Source organism: Sceloporus occidentalis, unplaced genomic scaffold (genome assembly GCF_023333645.1).
Source record: "Sceloporus occidentalis isolate IW3139 unplaced genomic scaffold, rSceOcc1.0.p SCAF_11, whole genome shotgun sequence".
NCBI lineage: Eukaryota > Metazoa > Chordata > Lepidosauria > Squamata > Phrynosomatidae > Sceloporus > Sceloporus occidentalis.
This window is the reverse complement of record NW_028316991.1, coordinates 15,367,208-15,388,456: the sequence shown is the minus strand read 5'-3', so window position 1 is coordinate 15,388,456 and position 21,249 is coordinate 15,367,208. Positions and strand designations below refer to the sequence as shown.

The window sequence follows — 21,249 nt, the reverse complement described above, 5'->3', positions numbered from 1 at the left end:
GACAACTGACTCAAAAGGTGCTTCATGGACAGGTGTGGGTTATTCCTTCACTATTTCTTCATCAATTAAGCAGGTTAAAGTTTCGGAGTTGATTCGAGTCGGGGCATTAGCATTTGGAAGCTGTTGCTGTGAACCCACAACATGCGGTCAAAGGAGCTCTCAATGCAAGTGAAACAGGCCATTCTTAGGCTGCAAAAAAATAAAATAAATTCCATCATAGAGAGAGCAGGAACATTAGGAGAGGGTCAAATCAACAGTTTGGTACATTGGGAGGAAAAGAACAAAAATGGGTGAGCTCTGCAACCCAAAAATGACTGGCCGTCCACAGAAGACAACAGTGGTGGATGACCTTGGAATGCTTTCCATGGTAAAGAAAAATCCCTTCACAACATTCAGCCAAGAGGTAGGTATGTCTATATCTAAGTCTACCATAAAGAGAAGACTTCACAAGAGCAAACAGCTACAAGGTGCAAACCATCCATAAGCCTCAAGAATAGAAAGGCCAGGTTTTAAGAAAAAAACCAGCGAATCCAGTTCTGCAACAGTATTCTTTGGACAGATTAAACTTGTACCAACATGATGTGAAGAAAAAAAAAAAACAAAAAAAAACCACTATGGAGAGGGCTTGGAACAGCTCACAATCCAAATCATACCACATCATCACGGTGGGGGCAGTGCGATGGGGTGGGTATGCATGACTTCCAGCGGCACTGGGTCTGTGATGCGACAGAAGACGGAAGCAACCGGTTGAATTCTAAAGTGTATAGGGATATATTATCTGCTCAGATTCAACCTAATTCAGCGAAGTTGATTAGACTTTACAGATGGACAAATGACCCAAAACATACTGCAAAAGCAACCCAGGAGTTTAAGGCAATGAAGTAGAATTTTCTGCAATGGGTGAGTCAATCGCCTGACCTCAACCCAATCGAGCATGAATTTCACTTGCTGAAGACAAAACTTAAGGCAGAAAGACCCACAAACTGAAGACAGCTGAGGTAAAAGACCTGTCAAAGCACCACAAAGGAGGAAACCCAGCGTTTGGTGATGTCCATTTGCTCCAGACTTCAAGCAGCCATTGGAGGACTGTGTATGAAAATGGTGGCAATTCCTGAACGTTTCTTGATATTTTGTTCAACCCCTTGAATAAAAACTGAAAGTCTGCTCTTCAATTGCATCTTGGTTGTTTTAAATCTATTGTGGCGGGATACAGAGGCAAAATTATGAAAATTGTGTCAGTGTCCAAATATTTCTGGACCTACTAGTTTCAGCATAACTAACCCCATTCACCATAACTAGAACTTTTTATTTACCAATCAATATAATTGTGTTGGAGACTATTTTACCTTCATGACCCTTATAAGACCCCTTGGAACGTTTTAAAGTCAAAATGAATTTGGCTAAACACATCTCCAAAAAACAAAATACTGTCTGCGCTTCTCACCCTAATAAAGTTGGCAACAAATATATAAACATAATATAAATGAGAGGTTTTGGTTTTATGAATTGGCCAAAGCATAATTAAGCTCACCCGCCACGTCAAGGCACACTCTCAATAGGGTGAGATCCTACTCTCACCTCCTACATAGTGGGCACACAAAGCAGTTTATACTGCTACCAAAACCTTATTAATGTGTTGGGGGAGGTGCAATTAAACCTCCTCCCATTTAACCCCTGGACAGCAAGCTGCAACCAGACTGATGAGGAGCCAACAAGGTCAAATATGTGCAAACAGGGAAAAGAAAAAATGTCGGTGCGCTAAGCTAGTCTCAGGCTCAAATAATACAAATGTATAATATGAGGCCTACCAAACAGTTTAATTGCACCTCCCCCAACACATTAATCTGGTTTTGGTAGCAGTATAAACTGCTTTGTGTGCCCACTATGTAGGAGGTGAGAGTAGGTTCTCACCCTATTGAGAGTGTGCCTTGACGTGGCGGGTGAGCTTAATTATGCTTTGGCCAATTCATATAACCAAAACCTCTCATTTATATTATGTTTATATATTTGTTGCCAACTTTATTAGGGTGAGAAGCGCAGACAGTATTTTGTTTTTTGTATACATTGTACAGCCAACACACTGTATTTGCAGCATGCTCACACTGTTTGGTAGGCCTCATATTATACATTTGTATTATTTGAGCCTGAGACTAGCTTAGCGCACCGACATTTTTTCTTTTCCCTCTAAACACATCTCCAACAATGTAAAAAACTGGGGGCAGAAAAAGAGAGCAAATTCTCAGGAATCCCTCATATCCAAAAAATAAATAATTTTATTGGAAAGTATAATATGCATCACCAATGTTAAGTCACTGGCTGATTAGTGGCCTAAAGAGTCATAATTTGATTATTAGGTTAAAAACTGATCACTTGTTAATAATAAAAAAAAAACATAAAAAATATTTTATTTTGTTTAACTTATGACCTGTCCCCTTTCTCTCTGACTCTCACTGATGGGAGAAGGGGTTATCTGCTGTAGAGTGTACCTGACTTTAAAGTACCTTTGACTTCCAGGTTAGTGCTGTTGAAGACTTGTTTTTCTTATTATGTGTTTTTTCTTTTGTTTTTTAAAACGCCTTCAATGTTCAAATTTTACTTGGTCTCCACAAGCATTAATCATTGCATAATCGTTCATGGAGCATAAAACACATTTTTACTGGGGTATAATATACACACACCTTTGCAGGACTCTTGAAAGGGGGATTTTACAGTACACATTTAGGTACAATTGTTATGTAATAACTGTAACTTGGAACGTTAGTTACTCGGAACACATTATAAAAGATTTTAAATATATCCTCTCGGTTTCTACAAAAAAAAAAAAAAAAAAGTCCGATTTGCTTATAAAGCCACAGCCAACACATAAAATTTAGTCTGTGTGTTTGGGGAAACACTATAGATACGACTGCACACTGGTTTTAATATATCAAGAAAACATTAAATTGTGGGAAATTAAAAGTGCTAAAGTTTCCTAAACTGGCAAGAGCTGATCGGGCTGAATTTGAGTGATCCTGTTTCGAGTTCAGTATCTTACACAAGTTAAAACGAGGTCAATTGAAATCATATATGTAAAAATACATATAAAAGAAATAAGGACATCGCATGTCAAAAGGAACATTTAATTTAAATTAGCTTGAAACATTGATGAAAGTTAACAATGAAATCACATGAATTAAAGTAGATACAGCAATTTGTTGGTCTGTCTATATTAGGATTGTGTAATCTGCAGAGTTTCCAGCATATCTTCTACTGCTTTTAATGAAAACTGCGTTTCTTTCATACTGCGACCTGCAATCTGGGGAAAAAGAACACAAAAAACCAAAATCACTCATCAACTTTATTAATGTGTGCAGATATAATATGGTTAGATTATTTAAGAAGACAACTTGTTCTGCTTAAATGAACCATAATTATGCCAAGTGGCTCAGGTAAAAAGAGCAAGTAGATTTATGTGCATAAAGTATATACAATATTTATTTATTTTTCCTGGAACCATTGTATTGTTATGGTTTCTGGCCAAGTACTGCCATTTTCCCAAACCACTTACAAATTCACCAGACATATTGGTATTATTTTACTTTATAAACTAATATAGTACAAGATTATTCATATTCCATCTATATACTGTGCTAACAGAAATGCAAGGTCATTATACTGAAGTTTTATTTAAATTTTACAGTTCCTTACGTGCCATAAAATGACAAAATAAATTAGTAAAGGATAATTTACACATGGCGCCACATGGTGATGTTAAAAATAGACAGAATCTAGGATTGTCTTGATTTATGTAGTTTTCAGTACTGTTGCAGCATTTAGACTATTTCATATTTGTGTGTATTGAATTGGACAAAGTAAATTTTTTTTTAATCCAGATGGCAGTTTATTTAGCATTTGGATATGTTAATAGGGTGTCAACATATTCCGTATGGAATAGCAACAAAACCAGGAAAACAGCATTGCTCACTAGAACTTACAATAGACAAGTCCAAACAAAACGTTAGTTGAGTGTGGTGTGCCTTTTGATCGCCGCATTATACAGTAACCCCCCAAAATCTGGAGAACTGTAGAAAGGCAATGATTTCCCATCATCATGTAATTCCAGACAAGGAACATATTGAAATGTGCATATTGTGGAGTTTTGGCAGAAGTGTAGGAAACCCTAAAATCTGGAGAACCGGAGAAAGGCAACGATTCCCCATCATCTTGCAATTATATGAACAGCAGCTGTTGGTATGGTTGCTTCTTGTTCTGTCAGGAGTAATATGGGGATCTGGCCCATGCTAACATTTATTACCAGTGTGAAACAAAACCTAATAACCAGAGATCTGTTTACCGTGTAATTAGGTACCGCATACATTTCATTCAAACAGTGCTATAATTAATTAAAAATCTCTACCCCCCCACCCATTCCCGTAACGCTTTGATGATCATTCTGTGTTATAAACTAGTTACAAACGGCACAAAGGAGCTGGTTCCCACTTCATCTGCAACGTTAAACTACCAGATATTGTTTTGAGACACACAACACAGAAGCTCAATGAAAGGTTAACAATCACCTTTATCATTAAACTAAGATTTCATTTCCACTCACAAGTATTTACTCAGGAAGAAATTAAGCCCAGTCAATTATATCTTCCGATAATTATACTCTCAGTCAGGTCTATTAGAGGGCTGCAAACCTTTGAATTGAAAGCTGTTGAGTGCTTCATGCTGGTTTCAAAATGAGTTTTCCAACAACACTGACAACCTCCATTACTCACCAGGCTGATTATACTAAATATATTAAGAAGTTAAATTGCTGTTTTTGTCAGTAAAAAGCATATTTTCAATATCTTAGCAGCAAACTATGTTTTTTCTCTTGAGAACCCTGGAGTAATTTGCTTTGAGTAAGGGAAACCATTTCTTAACTTAATGTGAGCATTTAAACACTTAATAAATTCTCAACATATTAGTTTATTTTCTGCAATCCTGCACATAACCTCTTTGATTTATGACTATTCTGCTGAATTAACTTCACTTTACTAAGCTTCACATGAAGTGTGTGGAAGGATTATGTGATCAAGAACAGTTCCACTGAGGCAGCAATAAGCACCAAGAGTGGTTAACCTGCCTCTGACCTTCATCTAACCATCCAGATCAAATCGGTTCCTGGGAACGCTAATGTAAATACAGACCTGCATTTTAAGGATTTGAGCACTGAATAATTGTTCACAATCAACTTAATTTTTGCTTAATGCTGAAGCTGAGTTTGAGAATATTTTTTCAGCAACACAGATAAAAAGGAATGATTACGGAGGAATATGGCTCAATAGGAAAACCAGAGATCCATTGTTGCTTATGCAATTAGTTCTGTCTACCAAACCAAACAAGACCTACCAAAACTGTTGCTTACTCAATAGGTTCCGCTTACCGAATCAAACGGGACCTACAGCTCTCCGCGATGCAGGATAGTAGACGCACACGCAAGGTTTTGCTGGTAAAATAATCTTAAACTACGTAAGTCGAGTCCTATATTGTAGATACTGGAAGACTATTAGCTTGAACTATGGTTTTTTATCATATGCACCTTGACCTTTGGGACTTGTGTATGCTCTGTATAATTTTATAGATGCACCAAAGAGTTTCATTAACTTACACGAACATTAAAAACTACATATTCTCCAAAGAGATTTTACTGTTAGCAACAGCAACGTTAATACGACTTCTTATAAAAAGGATAAAAAGAACTATTAATAAACACAGCAAAACAGTAGGAATACCTTCTAAAATCAAGTAGGACACAGAAAGACATACGATCTCCTGATACCCCTCACAGAGGTGAGTTGGTTTGATTGTGTTAAATAAACCAACTCTTGTCCAGAAAGGATATCCAGAATTCCTCGTTTGTTGACCTTTAGTTCAAAACTCCTGCTCTAGATACTTGGCTATAAGGCAAGAGCTGCTGTGCCAGGTTTTGGCAACCTATACCCTCCAAGCTGTAGTTGGCTTGCTGAAAGTAACTGCATTTAGTGAATTAGGGAATTCACAAGTCTTAGTTTGTGTTATCTGAGTTAAGTAACCAAAACACAAGGGCATCTTGTCCTAAAGCTAAATACAGTTAAACTCTATTAATTCATTATTTGCTAAGCTGCTAAACATAGACACGCTTGCGGATGCCATAACACACAGGAGTCATGCTGGACCAAGGTCCGGCTTGAGAAGCCAGCACATAATTCCAAGGGCGAATCAATTTTTTAAAATTAGCTGACTGTCTTCATTTTGGACTTAATATAAGCGTCTATAAAAGAAATGCGAAGCTTTGATATACATTTGGAAATGCCTTGTTGCATTTTATACATTTTCTGTTTTATCATTTTTAAACTTATTACACATTAGTTTTTCCCCAATTTCTTCACACTTGCCACAAATAAATGTAAATAAAATAACATGAAGCTGTATTACCTACCCCCATGGCCTAAGCTTATTTAAAATGTGTTTAAAAACATTTACATGTAACTCATCTTTTAAAATTCTGCCAACCATGATTAAAAAGCTTTGTAGAGCAACATTTTTTATTTTTTTTTTTATTTCCCCTTTCCTGGCTGATAAAGCAAAACTATGCCTGGGCCTGTGGGAGAACAGAATGTCTTTTCTTCTGCTTCTTCCCTTCCCAGGCAAACAGTAATGGTCCTAATCTGATGCTTTGGGAGTTCCAAATCCTTCGAGAAACAGCTTTGATGCAAGAAAGCAAAGTCAATCTTTAATGCTTGGGAATCATTCGATAAAATCAGAGGCTTTTGAAGAGAAGAGGTCAGATTTCTGCACTCTGAGTAAACATTTCAGAGATAATGCTAAAATATTAAAGCATGGATACAGATTAAACAATGGGTAGACCAATTTTGACATGCATGGTCCATTTAAGAGAGCCCATTGTGATTTCTCTCGCTTATTTTACAATAATATACAGAGTCCTTTGTACTTGAGATGATTATAGAAATAACGATGTATAGGTGGTACATAGGAGAAAAGTATAGTTAAAATGATACCATTCATTGGCTAACAGAGTTTAATTGCGAGATTTCGAGACCAAGTTGTTAGGTCCCTTCCTCAGGCATTACATAGGAACACGCCAGAAGTTAAATTCTTTTGAAGGGTTCTAGGATGCGTTATTTTATGCAATAACAGTAATCTCCTCTATTCTTATTGGCTCAAAAATGGTAATTTGTAATGGCAAAATATATTTAAGTGTTTTACTAGATAGCGATATTACCGGATAGACATAATGGAGAGTTTATAAAATAAAAACGCACAAAAGAACAAGACGACAAAGATTGTAGAAACATTGGCAACGACTATAATTGGCACGCAAAAGATTTAAACATTCACACTGGATAAAAATTTTTTATTTTTTTTTTAAACGGGAAAATAAAATATATCCCTCTACTCGTCATCACAACACACGGGTGGGTATTGCAGGAGCTCCTCGTGGGACTAACATTAGTCAAAAGCTTATTTCAGAGGCAAACTGTTCAAAAGTGCTCTTAAATATTTATAATGTTAATTAATGCTTGAAGAAATAATGTTGCAAACAGGTCTTTTTTCAGCATAGCATGTACTGCCCTCAACAAGAGAACAGCTCCATGAACGAGCATCAAAAAGCTGCACTGTACACGCATAGACATTAAGTATTCAAATATACTTACACACTGTCACTTGCCACAATGTGCAAATATATATATATATATATATATATATATATATATAAAATATCAAATGTATTATTTGCAACATTTTTAGAGATAGGAGCAAAACTTTGTTAAAGGCATTTAAAGCTGTAGGTGCCAGAGAGAAAGTTTTAGGGACCGCACTAAAGTTTAAGGCAGGGGTTCTCAAACTGCGGCCCTCCAGCTGCTGCAGCACTACATCTCCCATAATGCTCCTTCAGCTAAGGGGCTGGCTGAGGAGTATGGGAGATGTAGTCCTGCAGCAGCTGGAGGGCCGCAGTTTGAGAACCCCTGGTTTAAGGGCTAGGGAAGGAGCCTATCCATAGAGATCAAAAGAAGGAGGTATAAACATTTGGGTGCCTTTTAAGTGCTTTCAAGTGTTTTTATGTCTAGAAAAAAATCTAACATTTTATATAAACTGTATTAAAGTATTTCCTTTTGGTGCAGATGCCTTTAAATCTTCTTTTACTATTTTTATTCACTTATTTTACATTTTTTCCTAGGGTTTTGCTGACCAAAAATTAAAGCGTATAATTCAGAAATATATATTATGCATCTATAGTTGGATTAAAACTCCAGATGCAACACTGAATGGGAATAAGACCATTATTCATGCAGAGATACTCTCATTTAGTGCATTGGTTGACTCTGTACATCTTGCAACACTACATATTAAATTTAAACATGAATGCAGAAAAATAACTTATTGATAATATTAAATTTTAGGCCAGTGCATCTGCAATCAATCAATAAATAAGCATATAAATTCAGGTCAAAAAGTGATACTTTAATATGTAATGAAAAAATTAGACTTGCTTTCATTTATACAAAACCATAAGTTTTCACATAAAATCTGCCTGTGTTTATGAAAAAGGGGACCAAATAATTCCAAATAAATATTTAAAGTATACTCCTGTCAAAAGCAATTCTGATCATAGCAAAGAACCACACTGATTGAGGTAGTTTTCATTGACTAGCAATTATTTTGTCCACACTAATCATAAAGAACAGCATTTAAGAAATGGAAGGAACCTTTGTTTTACCTAAATTATGTGCACTTTAACCACATGTGCAATCACAAACACGTGTCTGTCATATTAAAACTCAGCAGCCTGTCCAAGTAAGTATTTAACTGGAAAATGACTGCAAAGTGGATCGCATGAATGCAATCGGTAAGCATTAATCAGATTTGCCTGCTGGTTCCGAGTCTGCCGCTATTGGACATGTTTAAGCAGTTAACATAATAGAAAATGTGAAGGTTGCAATAGAAAAAACCTTCAGAAGTAGTATCTACGTAGTAATTTGCACTGTAAGAATAAAAATGGGGAAATAATAAGCATTGTGGAATGTATACAATTCTGTGTCCATACAGCAGTGCAAAATTAAAGTTTCCATACAGCAGCAGGTGGTCCTCATACTAAGAGGTGCAGGTTATGAATTATGTATACAAATATAGTATAAGTTATTCACAAGTTCAATGATATCTTTACTCTACAGTTACTCAACCCTTCATCTTACCAGTGATACATCTATGTGGCCCCCAGGTCACTTCCAGGGGCAGGGAGGACATTACCAGATCATGTGCGTTTTATAGGGTTTGGCCAGGATTACATGTAAGTGCAGTTTTGAGGCTAAAGGGAATGCAGTCGCTTCGAGACCCTTCATTTTGGTCAAAAACAAAAATGCATTTTTATGTTTTTTTTCCATTTTTTACTTAAAAAGGCAGACCTTTATTGTCCTGTACCGCATTTTCAAACGATATTCGATATTTTCGATATATTCACTTTTGTTTATAGTCTGCCAAACTGGGCAGGTAAGCAATTTCCGTCAGTATTCTATATAATGCATCTTTCATCACCCATATCTCGTCTGGGCTGTGACACGAGCTTCACCGGCGCATTTAACTTTGCAGACACCCAATGAGTGAGCTAAGATGCAATGTAAAGTTATCTAAAAATAATGTTTTTCTTCACTTCACTTCTTTACTGTAATAACTAAATCCACAAGCTGAAGGTGACATATCACATTTTGTGCATTTTTGTAAATAACCCAGGGAACGTCTAACTATTGCAATGTTTAGGAAAAATGTTACATCACTAATTTTCTTGTTTAAATCATACCTGGTAAGCTCTCTTTATCTGATTTGCTGCCCATGAGGCATACTTGACATTGTCCTTCTTCATTTTTGCACTGGCTTTGGGGTTGGATGCAATGTGAATGGAGGACTATAAATACGAAACAGAACAAAACAATGAGAACGTGTTAAACAAAAAAAACACAACATCTTCATCTTTTGCCATTGGTCGAGACTAAAGTAAATCAAACTATCACATTGCAGTGCTTCCAACTTTTGAGCCTTAGTATATCCAAAGCCAAGGGTTTGGTTTACAAGACATTGAAACTCCAAGCACAAGCATGCAGAAATCATAAATAAAAAATTGCAATACTAGAATGTCAAGAACTCACAATTATGAACTGAAATTCTCATTAGAGAGCACAGCGTTCTTACAATAAATTAAAAAGTAAAGCTTGGGAGTTTTCTAATGATGTTAAATGGCAATTGTATCTTTGCTCTGCACTGTACATAAAAATACAATGACTTTTTTTTTATTTATTTTTTTTTTTAAAATAAATGTATTGGACAGCCAGTGGCAACTATTGAAGAACAACAGCTCACAAGGGTCTCTATTAGGTACATACAAAAGGACTTTGGTTGCTGTAGTTCATAAAAATAAAACTAATCCAGCTAACGAGTTGCATGTTTTCCAACACAACACTTAAAAAAACACTTGGAAGAGGTAAGAGCCTAACCTAGGAGGAGACATTAAGGTAATATAGTTATCTGAGCCTGGCTGGTCAAAAGTGGAGGACTTTAAGCCAGAGTTGAGGAGGTCCACCTTGAGATATCTTCACAAGCCGAGATTTATTACAAATACAGAGAATATCAAAGCAGCAGTCTTCATGGATAGGATACTTTTTAATTAAAGCAGCCAAATGGGCATAGTATAAAGACTAACCAATGACTGTAAGACATTTAATAAGATTTAATAAGACAAAAGCAATAAAGATAATGAAAGCCTTCTCCATTCTCCGTACACTATTATATCTTGCAGACAGGGTACCAAGATTAAGAAAATCTGAAATATATCGATGTCAGTACCATTTTAATCGTAGGATCTTTTTGAGAGGTTGAAATATTTTTTTGGTTTTTTTTAGTTCCTATGTATATATATTTTTTAAAATAGGAAACTTACTATGTAAAGTCCAAACAATGATCTCATACTCTGATTGTTCAACTTCAAAGCCTGGGAAAAATATTTTCTAGATAGTTCAAGATTTTCAAGTCCACCTTGAGTATATTTCACCTGGAGAAAGATGATTCATTAGCAAACTTTGGTGATGAAACCAAACAAAAATATCAATGCAAATTACTGGGTAGGGAATCGCTACAGAACACACCTCTTTGTGAAATGATGGTTAAAAGGCTACTGTTGAGCAGCCATAATGCTTGAACGAAAGGCGCCAAGATATGCGTTACGGAAGGTTACCATGAACGGCAAAACTATACGCAATAATTTAAATATAATAAGAAACTAAGCTTGGGATGACCTACTTATACCTAGTGCCTTGTGGGATATTCCTCATTCCAAGACTGGGAATTGCTCAATTAATGTGGAATATACTCACTTCTGCAAACTGCTGGTAATAGAAATGGTTGTGTGGGTTAGTCAGGATAAGCTCCTCCAAACAAAAAGCTGCTTTTGCATAGCTAGGGAAAAGAAAAACAGAAATGGACACGTGAAAAGCGGGTTCATACAGCAGTCATGTATAGATGCACAGATCACCAAAGTTCCATGTTAAAGCCTCAAGATTGTAAGCTTGTGAGCCGGGCTCTCTCCGGCTGTCAATTCTCGTCATACCTCTTCAATATATGTATTGTATTAAGTGCTGCGTAAATTGTTGGCGATATATAAATAAAAAATAATAATAATAGTCTATATTTGTTGGGGCGATTAACCCACAAACTGCGCACATACAGTTATTCTGTAAGTATAGACGGCAAATGTAGCAATTAATTATACTGATATACACTGTACTGTAGGTCAAATAGCATAAACGTAATTTATGATTAAAAAAAAAGGCTCTTCATTTTTTTTTTAGTTAGTAAGGAACATAAAACGATTTACACAATAAACGCTTCCTAAAATTTACTCAAGTATGTGACTGCGAATGGCTATTTTTATCATATTCTTGACCAGATTACCCTTTCAGAATTTACAGAGAATTTAAAAAATGGGCTATTGTAATTCTTCATTTAGAGATCTAGTGCTGGGACATAAGCAAAACTAATCGAGAACAGGAATTTGTGGAGACTTATCTGACTAGCTTGGGAAAATACAAAAAAAAGTCATGAAAACTAATTTGAAAATTACATCGTTTTTAAATTGCAGATATTCTTTCCGAATTGGGTGAAAAGAAGGTAGAGTGTTGAGTTATTTACATACATGCAACAGGCACAAAAGAAAAAAAAATACTTTCTCTTGAGAAAATCTTGGGACTTCACCATACACCCAACACGAAAAGGAAGGAAACAATGTGATAAAATAGGCAGGGCACAATAACTTAAGGCAGATAAAATAACACGCCTCTGCCTTCGAGAGAGGAGGATAGAATTAATGCTGCAATATTAGAAAACTTGAACTAAGGCTTGAGGCTAATCCTTTCACATTGGGATTTCCTCCTGTCAATGCAGCCATAAAAGCACCCAACAAAAAACATTACATATCCAATAAGCAGACGCCCATCACACTCAGAATTCCTGATTACCGCTGGCTTTGTACCCTGGCAACTGGGAGCCTCGAGCGATAAAATGACCTTTGTTGGCAAATACACTTAAGTAACTCGACATGTTAAATTGTTTTGTTCGCAAGAAAAATAATTAAAAATGATTTAAACAGGCAATAAAAAAAAGGAGGTAATAGGCCTATCAGAAGTTTGCTGCACACGAAACAAACAATTTTAAAGTAATATTTTTTTTCTGTTAATAAATATTTAATTTAATATAACCGAATGCTGTCTGATACATTACAGGTGTACCAACTCAGTAACTTACTCAAGTTCATTAATGTAAAGTTCTGCGAGTTCATGCCAGGCTTCCTGGTCGCCAACAAATCTGGGAGGAAAAAAAAAAATAGATATACTTGAGGAATAGACCACGACTGGGTGGGAAACGAGAGTAAATGAATAGTGTTGGCACACAGCTAAATCAAATGCAAATTTTAATTAATTCCATTTTAATTAAACAAAAAAAAAATATATATCAGAAGAGTAAAACAAAATCCTCTTGTAAAACACTCACTGTTCCAGATACTCATTCAGCTCTCGGATGGCCTCGGTGCTTCGTCCCTGGGCTTTTCGAATGGCGATCTTTCGTTTTCTGGCTGCCTATAGGTTAACATTAATAGAGGATTAGTCGCTTACAAAACCCAAAGGGATTGCGAGGAAGGTAATGTGTGGCTGTGTAAATGATCTTAATGCCAGAAGAATTCCTCTACATGGTCGCTGTTTGGATTGAGAACATAAACACACGCTACGGTGTCCACCGAGACAATGCAGAGCCGTGCTCGCAATCACATCTTGTATGCCCTCTTTTTGATGCAAACGCTGTATGCATCGCTTCATTTGAAGAAACGACCGGTCAGAATCTAGTAATTACAAATCAGCAGGGGATTTTAATCCCCAAACACCATTCAGAGCCGTATCTCTCCTTCCTGTGATTCCTCTAATCTGTCTGTATCTCAGCGGAGGTTTTACTACCCTAGAGGTGTAAATACAAGAGGGTTTCATTGCAATTCCTTTGGTTGACTCAATCAGTTGCTACGTGAACCAAAAAGCTTTGCTTTCAAGAGTGAACTTATTCTCATTGGCAAAAAAGGGATTATTGGCGTTATTAAAATGTTCACGGAAATTAGAATAGAGACGGAAGGAAGACTGCTTAAATAAAATAGACGTCTGAAGCCCATTTAGGTAGCCCAACACACATGGGGCAGAGTTATAGAAATCATGTTGGTTGTGATTTTATTGTATTTTACACATGTGGAACAAAACTACTAAACTAGCAAAAACAAAAAAAGTACAGTGAGTTGCAGATATGCGCAAATGAACCAAAAACAAACAATTTGGACTAATTTTTCGGTTCATTTTTGGCTAATTTAATTCATAGGCCATTTGATTCAGGAGAAAATCAAGGGGCATTTTTAATTTGGGAACATAATTTGTTGCCCGGTGCTCACATTCACTCTCACGCTCTCTAAATGTTTCCCTACCTTCTCTGCTGACCACTTCCATATCTTCTTCTTCATCTTCTATCTTAATTCACATCTCCACAGATGTAACCCGGTGGGAGCTTCTGCCCAAATGGAGATGCATGTGGTGCTCCAATAGGGAGAGAGGATGTCATCACAAGGACCATCATTTGGCCCTAACTTGGACTCTGAGCAATATGGCACCGCTTACTGTGATGTCCTCTCCCCGATCCTCCAATCAGGGAAAGGGACCTCATCACAAGCTCCGTCATTTTGTCCTCACTTGAACATGGGGCAATATGGTGGGGCTTGTGAAGGATCGCGGAGAGGACATCATAGTAAATGCCGCCATATAGTCCATAGTTCATGTGAGGGAAAAATGACAACGCTTTAGGTAACGACCTTCTCCCCGTTTGGAGGATTGGGGAAAGGACATTACTATAAGCGCTGCAATTTCAGCGGACGTTCCCACCAGGTTATGCCTGCGGAGAAGTGGATAAAGATAGTAGATTGAAGATGGAGAAGATAGAAGAAGAAGAAGTAGATGCAGAAGTGGTCGCCAGAGAAGGTAGGGAAACATTTAGAGAGTGTGAACGAGAATGAGAGCGTGAAAGGATGTGAGTGAATGTGGACCCACACGTTTCAGATGAAAATTATGAGCTTTTTGCTTTGTTTTCTTCGATTCATGGGTGTCTGGCATCTGGCTTTATATAAATGAATTTGCCAACATTTGGTAAATTTGCAATTTGTACTAATCCGAACGCACAAGTCTAGAGTGTCGCTTTATGCTTCACTTTCCATTTCCAAACACATATTAACACTTATTACTTTAACATGGACACCAGAAATGCCCCCACTTACAATACTGGGAGACTGATTATTTTTTTTTAAAGTTGCTGTTCCATGTGGATTTTTTTTTCTCTCATAATTTGTTATGTACTACCATTAAAGTATATATCTTAAATTAACATTCCCTGTGGAGCATACAACTATCAACACTGGAGTACAATCTGTTTTTTTTTTTCCTTTTTATGCCCCAAACGCTTCATAATTCCACAGACAAACCTAGCGCAAGCACATGACACCACACATGCACACATCTCTAGCAGTGAAACTGATATCTAGCAGAATAACCAACTAATTATGGCATTATATAGTGAAAACCTAATTTGTTTTCCACCTGTCCTCATATAAAAGCCGGGTGACAGATTTACTTTTAATTAAGCACTAAATTCAGAGAATATAAAAAAAAATGAACATAAACGTGTCAACCAAAGGAGCTTTTTTTTTTTAAACTCTAAAAATTGCAATCATTACATATGTATTATATATAGGGCTGCAACAACTAATCGATAAAATCGATAATAATCGATAATGAAAATCGTTGCCAACGAATTTCATTATCGATTAGTTGAATCGATTTTTATCGATTATAAAATGAGGGTTTTTTCAGAGCAAACGCTCTGAAAAATACCCCTCATTATATAAACCGTTTCAGTGACTCACAGCAGCAGCTCCTACTTACCAGTCCCTCCCTGTAATCACTGTGACAACTGGCCCCGCCCCCTTCCTTCTCCCAGAAGGCCAGAACCACATGGCTGTGACACTCATCTAACTGTAAGTATAAAATTTGGGCTGCTGAAAGTTAGGGGAGGTGGGGTTTAATTTAGGGGCAGTTATGGTTAATGGGGTGTTTAGGGTTAATTTAGGAGAAGTTGTGGTTAATGGGGTGTTTAGGGGCAGCTATGGTTAATGGGGTGTTTAGGGGCAGTTATGGTTAATGGGGTGTTTAGGGTTAATTTAGGGGCAGCTGTGGTTAATGGGGTGTTTGGGGTTAATTTGAGGCAGTTGTGGTTAATGGGGTCTTTAGGGTTAATTTAGGGGATGCTGTGGTTAATGGGGTGTTTAGGGTTAATTTAGGGTAGTTGTGTTTGATGGGGTATTTAGAGTTAATTTAGGGGTAGTTATGGTTAATGGGGTGTTTAGTGTTAATTTAATGATGAGGACTGAGGGTTAATTTAATAAAGTTAAGGCGCAGTTAGAGGTAAAGGGGGGCAGACTAAGGGGAATCTAAATCCTGGGGGCAGTGAAGATTAACCCAGTACTTATTTATAAAAGTATGGTGTCAGTGTGATGCGAACAGGTCTGTGACTCTATGAGGGGACTATGAGATATCTGGGGGTATAAGGCATATCTGGGGAGGATGGAGTGACATATCTGGGGGTATAAGGCATATACGATATATAAGGCATATGTGGGGAGGGCAGCGTGGCATGTCTGGGAGGCAGTGTGGCATGTCTGGGGAGGATGGAGTGGTGTATCAGGGGGTATAAGGCGTATCAGGCACAGTGGCATATGTGGGGGTAGAGTGGAGTGGAATATGTGAGAGGCAGCGTGGAGTGGAATATGTGGGAGGCAGCGTGGAGTGGAATATGTGGGAGGCAGCGTGGAGTGGCACATGTGGCAGGCAGCGTGGCATATGTGGGAGGCAGCGTGGAGTGGTATATGTGGGAGGCAGCGTGGCATATGTGGGAGGCAGCGCGGAGTGGCATGTCTGGGAGGCAGCGTGGCATGTCTGGGGGGCAGCGTGGCAAGCCTGGGCTCAAATGTGCATGTGGGAGGCAGCGTGGCATGTCTGGGAGGCAGCGTGGAGTGGAATATGTGGGAGGCAGCGTGGCATATGTGGGAGGCAGGGTGGAGTGGAATATGTGGGAGGCAGCGTGGAGTGGTATATGTGGGAGGCAGTGTGGAGTGGCATATGTGGGAGGCAGCGTGGAGTGGCATGTCTGGGAGGCAGCGTGGCAAGCCTGTGCTCAAATGTGCATAAATTGGGGGGGCTGGAAATAAAGACAAGAAATGCATTTTATCAGTTTTTTTTTTTTATTCTGCGTTTGTATTTAACATCCATTGTTTATTAAATTATTTTAAATAAATGAAAAATGTACATTCATTTTTTTATCCGATTAATCGAAAAAATAATCGGCCAACTAATCGATTATGAAAATAATCGTTAGTTGCAGCCCTAATTATATATAAATATATTTAAGGAAAAACTAATAAAAGAAAAAAAACAAAACGATGATGCCTCTTTCTTGTTATCAAATGTAGGCTTTTTCTCTCGATTTTTTTCCGAATGAGTTGAGCAAATTGTATACAACAGAGGAAGCGTTAAAATGATTTGGCCAAAGCAAGCTGTTTGGCTGGGTTAACGTCCCTTCATTTTTGCTTTATTCTAAAATCTAAGCAACTCCATGTGTCAGCATACACATAAGAAAAAGTGATAGTCTGTTCTATATGCCAAAGTAAACTTTGCAAAAGTTCTGTTTAAAATCCAGAGATTTTTTTCCCTGCTCACAGCAGCCGCATGTGCATATGGAAATAATTAGCAGGTAAATCATATATAAACAATTTCAATACCTGACAATTTATGAAACATTTTTATTTAGCTTTTCACGCCGCAAAATAAGACGCCTAGCCAAGCCGAATTCTTTATTGTCTTCATGTCAGTGTTGCTCTATAAACATGAGGTGTCTCACTTTCAATTTTGTTGTTAAATTTGTCATTTATGGGGGCAGGAAGGTAGGGTTTGGAGGGTGTGGGAAGACTAGCCGAGAAGCTGGGAATAGCGGAAAACAGAAAATAATAAAGTATACAATAAACAAAAAAAAAAATAATCGAAACAATAGCATAGGCTACTAAAGACAAAAAGTACTAAGTATGAGAGTAATCTTTGACTATAAGCCGGAACCAGGTAAATGATTACTGAGAACATGAAAATGTTGCGCAATGAAACGGAACCACCGACCCTCAATACTTCAATCAAGTGAAAACGATGTGCTCCTTCAACATTACAATAACCATAAAAGCCCAGAGATTAGCAGCTGGAAATACACAATGTCAGGGAAACTTTGAGCTTGCTTACGTTAAGCGAAAAAAACCGAAATTTTCTTATCATGAATTTTATAGCTCCAAGGGGCAACATACTTTTGGGCAGGTCAAGATCGGAAATTAAAAGAATAATAATAAATAACAACAAGCTCTTCCTTCTCCTACAGGCTATAGTCACACCACCCACATGGATCCCCAGAAAATACAGAGCCAAAACAAATTTAATGCAAAAAAGACACTAAGGGAGGGAATCAAGTGCTGCCACTTGGAGTTGGGAAAATTTACGTTAAGTAAATGTTTTGTTTTCCCCCCATCCTTTAAGCGGCAGCGTATATTAGAGACATAGCAAGCCAAAGAACTAGGTTGGGTTAACCATTGACTGCAAAACTTTACACCGAAAAGGAGCATCCTCAGAGGCCAAAATGTTGAGCCTGTAAGGCTTTAAGAATGTATGGAGAGATGACCAGGTAGAGTTTTCGCAGATCTGATCTGGAGAAGCTGATATAACTTTCAGTTTTTTTGGAGGATTCTGAAACTGCTTTAATGCAAGCAGAGTAAGATTTTCTCTTATACCCATCAGGTAACAAATTAAAGGCTTTTAGAATAAAGGATCAGGAGGAGGTTTTCACAGAACCACAATATACCACATAAATTAAATAAAACACAGGTAACTAAGGCTTGAGAAGCTGTGCAAAACCACAATGGCAAGAAACACCCAGACCACCCAGAGACAGTAACCAAACTGCTGATGGGAGAGAGCCGGGCTTTAAAATCTGCATTTACCAACCAAGCTATCTCATAGTCAGGTACAGCTGACGACATCACCGTGTGACATACGAGACTCCGGCAATGGCTGACTAAACACAGCCGCGCATGCAACCGTTTATAAACACAGTGGCAGTCTTCCAGGGACCTTCTGGGATGCCACTCATTGAAGGAGAACCAACCCCGGTAGGAAAATAATAAATGGAAGCAGAAGAAACGCCTGTCCCTGCCCAGGACAGGGAAATACTGGGGATCAATGCGGGTGGTGTGGCTTTTTGGCCTGGAGGAGGAGAGGGTATGTTAGCTTTTTTATTTCAGATCCTGTCCTGCCCAAAGGTTTCAGGATAAACCCTAATGTACACTGCTTGCTTGGAGGAAAACACACTTGCTGTATCATAGCGTGCTAATGCTTTAATAAATAAATCGCAGGATACTTAAGAAAACATTTCCATTAAAAGCTAAACCATTCCTTCAAGACGAAAATATTGGATAGAATAAGTGATACGACCCCTTACAAGCAATGCATGAATAGTTACAACTGTAACAATAATTATAAATTATTATCAGTCACCAGATACAGTTAACAGTATAAACTGTCCCCATTTAGATATTGAATACACAGCTCATGGTACTTGTGCAAGGAAAGAATATGTCTCTGTTAATAAAAAATAATTAAAGGAAATGTATTTCCCCTATGGGAGAGGGAATGATTTCAACCAATATTTTGCTATTCAAAGTGTATAGTCTTGAGCGGGTTCTATCAAATTTCCCTACAGGCACGATATTTCACTTACTGTGTTGGTTGGATCTTCTTGTAATATTCTGTCATATATCTGGAGTGCATCATCATACCTGTTCCAAAATGGAAAGTGAAAACCACGTCTGTAAAATTAGTTCCAGAAAACATACATTTTAACCAAATAAACTGCACGATTCAGCACAAAATGGTTCTGTTCTGTTGAGCTCAAAATATGTTCTTCTGCCATTTAATTTGGTTTATGAAGGCAAGGAAATTGGAAAACATTAAAAATACAACTATTTTCCATTGCTCACTATTGGGTGTTACCCTGATGTACAATAACACTTCTTAGCCAAAAATAAAAAGGGATTCTGAGTTCTGTCGTTGTTGTAAATTCATCACATCAAATAAAATGGACTCATGAATATAGGAAGATGAAAAATGTTAAGGGGGTTTCACCTTAAAATGCACTGTCTATGTAATAATGCTCAGGATGTACCGATTATCAGGTTTAAACCCTGTAGCATTAGCAAATTGCGTGTATGTGTATGTATATATATTTATATACATAGACACACTGTATGTATACTCAAATACACATAAACAAGTCCTGGGCCAAATCAAGTGCTAAAATGATCTTGATGCTTGGGCTATGTGTGTTTTCTCCCAAGATGATTTCCATTGTTGTTCTGGTAAATAACTAATACATCATAGCCATAAGAAGTTAGTTAATATTAACAAGTTTGATATAGCTGGGAACTTAGCGTGCATATTTGTAAATGGCTGATGCTCAACACGCACATCGGCTCAGCTTCCGTTGGTTTTAATGTAATGTCCGCTCTTAAGTATGCAGTTGAGCCGCCATGACATCCGCATGTTGTGAACACCCCAGCACTCAGTAGACAAGAGTGTATTTTTCCACATTTGATTATGCTCCAAAACTTGATTTGGTAATCTACAGGTTTACATGTTGCAAAAAACTGACAAAAACAAAACCAAAAAAAAAACTTGAGAAAGTAGTGATATTCTTACCTTTCCATAGCTTCAAATCGTAAGCCGGTTAGTTTCTTCACCCTGTGACTGCCAGGAAATTGTCTTCTCAGCTCCTGCAGACAAGACTGGAAACACAATGAAATATTACTATTCGTGGGCTACATAGAAGAAAAGGCTTTAGGAGTAATTATTTCCGTAAGGAACATAAAGTAAGCAGACAAAGCATCAGAAAAAATGTAAGCAGCATACTGAGCTGTATACAGAAAGATGCAGAAAGAGGAAGGTTTCTGGTCAGACCCAACCAAGGAGTATTGTGTACAGTTCTGGAGACTCCAACTCCAGAATTCTAGAGAGTACAGAGGAGGGCTATAATGGTGAATGGTTTGCAGGGTAAACGTTATCAGGGAAGACGAAAGGATCTTGATTTATACAGCTTGTGAAGAAAAGAGAGTGAGGGAATGTGATAGAAACATTTAAATTCTTTAACAAAGTACAGGAAGGAAGTTTAGTTCAAACGAGAAGAAATGTTAGAACAAGAGGTCAATCTAAAACTAGAAGGTCAGAGGTTTAGCGGTAAGGAAAATAAGTTTTATTTTGCTGAGAGGGTGGTAGATAAGTGGAACTGTCTCCAAGAAGAAGTGGTAGAGATTAACACTGTAAAGGAAATTTAAAACATGTATGGGATAGGCATATGGCGATCCGAAACCTAAGATGAGATCAAGGACTGATTGAGGTCGTTACGGCAGAATAAACAGACACCAGGCGAGCTGAATGGTCAGTTTATATATTATATACATATATATAAGTATATATTATACAGAATTGTATTGAAACGTCCTTCATACCGTAGATCAGT

At 37.5% G+C, this 21,249-nt stretch overlaps 1 protein-coding gene across 2 annotated transcripts in view; it reads right to left on the bottom strand.

The window, feature by feature from the left end:
• Positions 1 to 3,208: 3,208 nt before the first annotated feature.
• LOC149305626 (ER membrane protein complex subunit 2-A) overlaps positions 3,209 to 21,249 on the bottom strand; it is a 30,692-nt gene continuing 12,651 nt past the window's right edge. For both annotated transcript variants that reach the window (XM_089477443.1, XM_089477444.1), the window contains exons 4-11: positions 20,433 to 20,518; positions 19,456 to 19,513; positions 13,063 to 13,148; positions 12,817 to 12,876; positions 11,391 to 11,472; positions 10,958 to 11,068; positions 9,824 to 9,928; positions 3,209 to 3,295 (exon numbers count right to left, since the gene is read on the bottom strand). In XM_089477443.1, the coding sequence (XP_089333569.1) occupies positions 3,209 to 3,295; positions 9,824 to 9,928; positions 10,958 to 11,068; positions 11,391 to 11,472; positions 12,817 to 12,876; positions 13,063 to 13,148; positions 19,456 to 19,513; positions 20,433 to 20,518 (675 nt within the window). The remainder of the gene's footprint in view (positions 3,296 to 9,823; positions 9,929 to 10,957; positions 11,069 to 11,390; positions 11,473 to 12,816; positions 12,877 to 13,062; positions 13,149 to 19,455; positions 19,514 to 20,432; positions 20,519 to 21,249) is intronic.